Genomic DNA, 8,706 nt, shown 5'->3' with positions numbered 1-8,706 from the left:
CACGATAGATTCTTTCCAAGAATCTTCAGGTAAAGGACTGGTACTCAGCTGACTCATGAAATATGATTTACCCTTTTTCACTTATCTGGTTTGTTTCAAGAAGTTTTAGCATCAGAGACTCTACTAAAGTGCTGAATGAATCCATCCAAACCAAAGGCTGGAGCTGGAGCGCTGGCTCAGTGGTGAGGATCACATACTGTCCTTGCAGAGGACCTAGGTAGGACCCACATCAGTCAGTCACAACCACTTGGAACTCTAGCTCTGGAGGGGATCCCACATCTCTGTCCTCCAGGAGCCCCTGCACACACATGTGCATATTCCATATTCCCCTCCCCCCCCCCCCCCCCCCCCCGTGGCATACACACACACACACACACACTTAAAACATTTTTCAAAACCAAACTCAAACACAACACTTAAATACAAGGCTGATTAAGACAATGCCGTAAAACAGTCACCAAAAAAGTTTTATTTAATTAAAAACATTATACATGTTGTTGCATTTTCATGGAAAATACTGAGTTTAAAAAAACACAACAGTGTTAGTTTTCAGAAACTTTCATGCACCCATTCTACCTCTGCTGATTTCTTCTCTCTGGGGTATAAACTTCGTGCCTGTGAGGAGTAGAGGCCACAGTCCCTGGAGCTCCCCAGAAGACCAGACCTACAGGGCTAGTGAATGAAACAGTTCCTGGAAAACAGTGTTCTGCCAGGTTTTCACAGACACCACCAGCTTTGGTTTCCTTGCAAATCATTGAAGAAAACAAAAACAAAAAACGAGTATAAAAACCCAGTGCTGAAGTCAATACCAGTTGAGTACAACTGAGCACTGAGCTACAGCCTCATGCAATTTCCAAGCCAGTAAACCCAGGACCTTGTGTCCTTCCTGATCTATTAGTGTCCTGAGCTCCCCAACAAAACTTCCCCAGAACCCACTAGGGGAAGACACTGATATATAGTGTTTATATTCAAACCACCAGCAAATACATAACAGCACATGAAACACCCAGGTACAATATCAGTTAAAAATACACACTGGAACAATATAACCATTGGAATCGCTGGCTATGACATAGCTGTGTGGATAAATTTTTAAATCTTCATGTAATCATACACTTGTTAAAAAAAAAATAACAGCATGAAAATTTTAAAAATTACTTAAGTCAAACATCTCACAGGTAAATACAAGGTGTGGACAATCTAACCCCATCTTTCATCCCCTTCCTTTATTTGGACTGTGCCATTTCCTAATATTTCCCTGACCCCACTTCATAATGCTGTATCCTTATGTTGCTTCAGAGTGATGCTTTCACTAAAATTGTTCTGACATAACAGAAATATCCCAGTGCTCTGTTCTTGGTCCTCAGCTTTAAATTGTAGTATGCTTAATTCGAATTCTGCATCCAGTTTCATATTAAGGAGGCACACTCTCCTTCAAATACACAATCGAGTAAAAATAGCTGAAAAGCAAAAGAAAGTTGAAATTGCCTCAGCTTTTAGAGATTGAAATACAGTCTTTCTCCTTCACAAATGGTCTTTCAGTTGATGGGAATAAAATAAGGCTGAAATTGCTTTTCACATTCGGGCTCTGTTGGGGGCATTTTCACATAGACCCCTGTTGTAAGAGGACTTCTTTTCTTTAGCTGCCAAAACACAAAAAGAAACAGCAGTTATTAGCAAAGAATACGGAAGCCACTTTTAACCATAATAGGGCTCAGTAAATATTGAGTCCCTCTCCAGCAAAAGTAAACAGCCACAATAACATACAGAATTATAAACTCTGGGAGACTTTCTTGATTCAGCTATTCAAATTCACCTAAGATAAATAATCGTGCAATTCAAATACAAAATAACAACCATCTTCACAGAATGGAAAGGAGGAAAAAAAGGCTTTGAGACAACTTCACCCAGAACGCCCCAAATGCCCAAGACAATTGAGTAGATCGTGTCTGTGGGAATCGATGCAAACATTTAAAGGTGGCTTTTGAAAGGCTGTTTTGAAGTTACGTTTCTCATCTCCATTCCTCTTCTGCTTTTTATTGCTTTTTCCTTGTCTGCATTTGTTCCCAGTTTCTACCACCTCAACTTCAAGAACTGATACCTGCTCAGTTAGCCTGGGTGCTAACTTCAGAGCCCATAAACAAGGAAGACAGAGCAACAGAACTGAGGCTCAATGAAAATTTGGGTGTGCATATGAATGTGTGTGTGTGTGTGTGTGTGTGTGTGTGTGTGTGTGTGTCAAAACCAGAGACACGAGAGGAGAGACAGAAAATCACAGAGAGACAAAGGGAGAGAGAGAAGGAAATGGAGGAGGAGGAAGAAGAGGGAGAGGAAGAGGGGGAGGAGAGGGAAAGGGAACACAAAGGATGTTGTTTGTGATAAGGAAAGCCAGCCTTACACAGCAGTGGCTGAGGACTGTTAGGAATCCTGACTGGAGACTTGATTCCATACTTCTCTCTTTTCACTACCAATCTAGTAAATAAAAACCTGGACTTTCATTCACTGAGCTAGAGAGGAGGTCCAGGCACTTTAGTGAGTAGATAATATAATGGGGACGGGTATTATACAAGTAGCCACAGTTGGAGCCAAGAAGGCACAAGGGTGGCCCCAAGAGATGGTTTTCAGTGTAAAAACATTCAGGAGAAGGATGGAAATCCATTCAGCTGGTTCTAAATAGCAGCAGTTGCTCAACATAATCCTGTGTTTTAGGGTTACTAAGATTAGGGCCATAGCCATGATGGTGAAAACCATAACAGCTGCCCCATGTTGTTCAAACAGTTACTCAAACTGAAACCCTGCTCAGAAGCACACAAACATTCACTGTCAAACATGCTCACGTACAGTATTAGTCATCCTGAAACCTCAAAGGCCAGTGCATGGGGTTCTAGTGTGTTCTTTACCCTACCCTTCCTGCTATCTGTTTATTGCTTCAACTCCACATCACTTGGTCAGTAGGGTACAACTAAATGTGTCCCCATTAACTGCGGAGCAACATCAGCACCACACTCACCATTTTGCTCAAAGAAACAGCAGTGATCAGGAAACTGTAAAAAAACAATCCTGAACTAACTGCAGCAAGAATCCAAAGGAGGGCATCAGAATCTGGGCATGGTTCTGGATCTGCAACAGAAAGCAGAAAATAAACCTACTGAGATAGCTTTCAATTCTGGGGCCCTACTTCCTCATGAGTGAAGAAAAAAGAAGCAAAAAGAAAGGAAGAAGAAGAGGAGGAAGAGGAAGAAGAAGGAGGAAGAGGAGGAGGAGTGGATCGGCTGGAAGCTTTGCTAGCCAAGCCTAACTTGTATGGCAACCCACACCTAAGTCTGACTGTTTGATGTGTGACTTCCCCACAGTGCCATCACAAGGACAAGGGCACTTCTTGATCTTCTTGATGGTTATAAAAGAGCAAGTGCCCTAGCCTATCAGCAACATAAAACACCTCCCCAAACACATTCTATTGTAGACAGAGTGATGGTTACACAACTGCTCATCAGCAGCAGCAAGACTGCCATCTACTAGGGGATTCCTAGCTGTGAATCATAGTCCTAACTATGAAGAACCTCAAACCAAGGAACAAAAGTATTCTGGTATAAGGACAACAGCAATGCAACAGACAAGTTCTTAGTGAAATGGCTTTGCTCACCAATGACATAAATCTGGGTCCCGTTGCCCATGCCCACAAAGTATGGTGGTGGGTACATGAGTTCCACCTTGCAGAAGTATAGCCCAGTGTCGGCAGCTCTCAGTCCTTGGATGGTGAGGTTCACTTTGCTTTCGTTGAAGGTGCCACTACAGAAGGGATCATCTAGGAAGCCCAACCTATTCTTCACTGTGAATGTGGAGGCACAGACCTCGGTCATCACCTGGTCATTTGTCTGCCGCAGCACTGTTACCCGGACCTCATCAGGGTTGTGTGAAGACATGTATTCACATAGAAAGCTGGCGACACCATGGCTGCTGGCCAATACCACCGAAGGCTGGGTCACATGTATGGCTGGCATGGAAAAAGTCAAAGAGAACTCAATGGACTCATAGTCATTTGTGGCTGGGACTACTAGACCACACTTTATGGTAGGGGAGGTTTATCTTGTATGAGCTATAAGCTCACCTCTCAACAAATTCATCACCCCACTTTAGTCTTTGCTTCTCCATCCATCTACTCTGGCACCCCACCTCCCATCTTTCAGCTGTCTTCAGTCACTCGCCAACATTTCCTCATGGATAAACATTTTCTTGAAGACAGTTGGTCATGGCAAGGAGAACCCTGGTATAGCAAATGGAAGACCTGGCTCTCATGAAATGTGTCATTTTGGCAAATGGTTCTTCCTTTCATTTTCTCTCTCATGCAGTAAGAAAAGGAGGTGAGCTACACGACAGTGCACTGTCTTCCAGCCCCAGCACTCTATGGCGAAGATAGGACTCTATCATGCAGGGAGGAAAGTGGACAGAGGAAGTCCTGGAGCTTGGGGTGCAGAACCTTGCCTCACCTCTCAAAGTAAACGTCAACATGTCCTGCCTACTTATATAAGTCTACCTCGGTCAATCAGGAGCAGTGGAACCTCAGCCCAATGCACTGGTTACCCTTTCCTCAGCCTCACAGTGGTAGAGTGGCCTGTGATGTTAGCCGAGGAAGCCACAGAACCTAAAACACCAGGTCGTTTCCTCTCAGAGGGTTGAGGCAACCCTGATGCTAACTTCTGTGGGCTTCCCCTCCTCTTCTGACTTCCTTCTCTCCTTCGCTTAACACTTTCCTGATCCTTTGGGTTTTTTTTTTTTCTTTCCTCTCTGCATACTACAAGAGAAGGGAGTCCATTTCTCTACATAAACATGCTTTTCATCATTTGAAATTAGTGACTTTGCAGCCTGGTATTGGTAGTATTTGTCTGTAATCCCAACACACAGGACATGAAGGCCAACCTCAGCTAAACAATAAGACATTTTTTCTTAAAAACCAAATTCCAACAAACCGAAGGGCTGGAGATATTGCTCAGTGGTAGAGCACTCACCTAGAGTATACAAAGCTTTGGGCACTCAATTTAAAAGTAGCTTTGTGTCATATTATATTTTCATAACTAACCTGGCTGCTATCTGGTCAATATTGCAGATTATACCCAAAACTTAAACTGAACAGTGTCATTGACAGTTTACTAACATCAATTGCAAAAACAAGACAATAATTAGTATTCGGTGTCCTCCATATTGTAATCTTGAATACTACTTCAAGCTTAGTTTCCAAAACTACCACTCCTACCTACAAATCAGTCTATAGTAGATACACTAGTCATAGATGCACTAGTTGTTCTTTCAAGGACCTGTACTGAATAACATTTGTCCTCAGAAAAGAGCACAATATGGTAGCAGTCATTGCCATGGTTATTTCAACAGCACGGCTGGTGAGGCAGCAGGTGTCTGCCTGGCCCTCATCTCTACTCTCAACTATACTCTCTGAGCATCCTTTGCCCCATGGAAACCCCGCTAGAGTGTTTAAGGAAGTTATCTCCCACATTAAAGCTTTTGTGACCTATTCAGACAAGAAACCGTACATAACCATTGCTTCTTTGGTAAAATTAAATCATCAAATATCATTTATGCATCAGTTTCACACAAACTACATAATTCCTTAATTTAAAAGGTCTAGAGAGGGTCCAGTAGATATTTGCATTTCAACGCACATAACCAGCCTGGTACCAGCCTCTCAAGAGCTTTTATTTCATCCAGAAATCAGGGATTTGCACTTAAAATCCATATGTAGGTAATGTAACAATTAGGGATTTTATGAAGAAAAAAATAAAAAGAATCTTAGGCCAAACAGACTAATGTTTGTTTTCCCCATTCCTTCCCTTCCTCCCTTGCTTCCATCTTCCCATCCTCCCTTCCTCCCTTCTCTCTTTTCCCTCCTCCCTCCTTTCCTTCCTCCCTCCTTCCTCCTTCCCTTCCTCTCTCCCTTTCTACCATCTTCCTTTTCTTCTTTCAGTTTCAAACTATTTCATCTTTAAAATAATTAGCTAATTTATTTTTCCTTCATTTATTTTTTATTATTTCTTTCTTTCTTTTGAAATTAGAATGTAATTACATTATTTCTCCTTTCTTCCCTCCATGCCCTCCCATACACCTCTCCTTCTTTTCTTTCAAATTCATGGCCTCCTTTTCATTATCCGTTGTGACATGCATACCTGTACAGGTATGCATTCTTAAATGCAACCTGCTCAGTCTGTATATATTATTTGCACTATGTGTTCAGGGCTGCCAATTTGGTATTGGAGAGCTAGTTGGTGTGCTTTTCCCTGGGGAAGCCTCCTGCTCTCCATATTCCTTTGTTCCTGTAGTTATTTATATGGAGTTGAGATCTTTTGGTCTTTCCCCATACACTTGGGAATGCCTATTGCTCATGTCCTGGTTCAGTTCCTGTTTAGGCAGTCATGTTGGTGAGACTTTATGGGGGTACCATCTGGCAGTCCTATGAAACACAATCTCACTGTGAACTCCACGTACCTCTGACTCTCGAAGTCTTTCCGGCCCTTCTTCTGCAATGTCCCCTGAGCCTTAGGTGTGGTTACTTAAAGAACTATGACTGTCTCAAAAACTTAAAGTGAATGAGGAAAGACTTTTTATTTATTTAAATTTAGGTGGGTTTTTTTTTATTATTATTTTTAGGAGAAAAATCTTAAGGTCACTCTAACACCAAGATCAAATATACTCAGGATTTCAGAAGCCTCCCCCCCCCCCCCCCACACACACACACACTTAAATCTCTTAATTTTACAGTATTTCCTCCCAATGTTATACAAGTGTCTGAACTTGTTCTACCCCGAATCAGCTCTCATGGAGTCATTAAACCCAGCTGTCTGGAATCCCAGCAATCTGCTGCTCCTTTGCTGCTGCTAGCTCACCCTCAACCTGTCTTGGAACACAGAGCTGTTAAGCCTAAAGGTAGAGATTTGCCTTTCACTTCTGGCTCTTCTGTAAATCACTGTCCTTAGCTGCTGAAAGAAATGAAACCTGTGTAGGAAAAACACCTCCACCTCCATGCTCCAGAAGCCTCCACTCACCTTTGGAGAAGGTCGGGATGGAGAGACAAGTAAGCAGGACCACAAAGGGCCAGTTTCTAGAAGCTAGCTGCAGTTGAGCCTTGCACCTCGGGACTCCAAGACAAGCCATGGCTTTATGGGAACTGTGCTCGGGTCTTCAGGAAGCGGAGTGAAACCTTTCAGGATCCTGAAGCGTTGAAATGTGTTTGAACCCACACAGATTCAAGGACTTTATATAGACAGCTTTGATCCCAGGTAGGTGCTACATGTGTGTACCACAAACACGGCACCTTAACAGAGGACCTTTTTGTTTTGGTTTTACGAGAAAGGAAGCCGTGGGTTTGAGCTGTTCCGTCCGACGACGTCGTAAAGACTCAAAGTAAAACTGACAAAACAAGCAGATCCAGGGCTGGAAAAATCTACTCAAGTTGAAACTGAAGCTTCAAGTCACCTCTGAGGATCTGGATCTGTGGAGCCTTGGAGAGCAAAATTTCTGTCATACAAGGCACCCCTCATCCTGATCCCAATTTTATCCAGCCATCTGGTCACATCTTCCACCACCCAGTTCTTTTCCTTGACATCCTCACGGCAAGCCCTTAGTCCTAGAGCTGATGGCAGAATTTGTCTATGGAAGGCATCCATAAAAAATGTGTCCTAGCTATGAGAAGGTTCTGTCCCTCTGTGAGCTCCAGTATGCAAAAGGGTTTATTTCACCTAACTCCATTTCATGGAGAGAAAATGCCAGAATCACAGAAATGAATGACACATACACCCAAAGCAGCGAAAACTGCCTCTGGTTTTGCCAAATGGGAAAGAATTTGCTTGTCCATAAAGCCTTCACAAAGGCAAAAGAAAGTTGTAGATGGTCCAGGAAAAGTCAACCCAAATGAAAAGACATTCAAAACCTCCATAGGAGGACAAAAAAAAATTTTTTTTAATAATAAGACTTTTGTTTTGTTTGTTTGTTTGGTTGTTTGGTTGGTTGGTTGGGGTTTTTGTTTTGATTTGGTTTATGTTTTTTTGAGACAGGGTTTCTCTGTGTAGCCTTGTCTTTTTAAAGAATTAAAAACTCAAAACTAGGATGAAAATACAGTTCAGTAATGGTGACACAGCCCAGTGATGGAGATACAGCTCAGAGGTAGAGTACTTGCCTAGTATGCAGGAGGCCTTGGATTCATTCCCTAGCGCCACAGAAGAAATTTCAAAACTAAGGATAAATATGACCACAATTCTTAAACTCATGAAAGCTATATAGAAGACAAATGTTCATCCATAAGTAGTATGATATTTTTATAATATTACATTATTTAGAATTTTTAGTATTTAGAATATTTAAGTATTATATATTAGTGCATATTACATATTTAGGATACTTAGTACAAACATTTATAATACATTGTTTAGAATACTAAACATTGAAGGCTTTCCTTATATCTGGGTAGTTTTCATATAGTGCAAGGATGAAAGGGATGTTTTTTAAGAATCTATAACATGCTAGGAAATGTGTGCACTTAGGATAATGTAGGTGATAGCCTGGCATAGCAGAGCATACCTTTAACCCCAGCACTTGGAAAGCAGAGACAGGTATGTGCTCCAGTGTTTCTGTGGTTTCCTGCCATCTCTACACCCCATCAGAGGAGGCTCTGTAGAGTAGGGACTGTGTGTTTCCTTTAGAGCC

The 8,706-nt window shown here is 42.1% G+C and overlaps 1 protein-coding gene across 2 annotated transcripts; it reads right to left on the bottom strand.

Moving 5' to 3' along the window:
- Nucleotides 1–1,538: 1,538 nt before the first annotated feature.
- Ctla4 (cytotoxic T-lymphocyte associated protein 4) lies at nucleotides 1,539–7,158 on the bottom strand. 2 transcript variants are annotated; one of them, XM_036172797.1, is made up of 4 exons: nucleotides 7,050–7,158; nucleotides 3,644–3,994; nucleotides 3,011–3,120; nucleotides 1,539–1,643 (listed from the first exon to the last, which is right to left on the bottom strand). In XM_036172797.1, exons 1-4 carry the CDS (start codon nucleotides 7,156–7,158, stop codon nucleotides 1,539–1,541), a joined length of 675 nt encoding a protein of 224 aa, XP_036028690.1. The 2 variants fall into 2 exon arrangements, with proteins under 2 accessions (XP_036028690.1, XP_036028691.1); XM_036172798.1 differs by lacking the exon at nucleotides 3,011–3,120 and having other exon boundaries at nucleotides 1,576–1,643.
- Between the last annotated feature and the right edge of the window lie 1,548 nt (nucleotides 7,159–8,706).

Source organism: Onychomys torridus, chromosome 23 (assembly GCF_903995425.1).
Source record: "Onychomys torridus chromosome 23, mOncTor1.1, whole genome shotgun sequence".
NCBI classification, from domain to species: domain Eukaryota; kingdom Metazoa; phylum Chordata; class Mammalia; order Rodentia; family Cricetidae; genus Onychomys; species Onychomys torridus.
The sequence above is the reverse complement of the archived record's forward strand: the minus strand, read 5'-3'. Positions and strand labels throughout refer to the sequence as shown.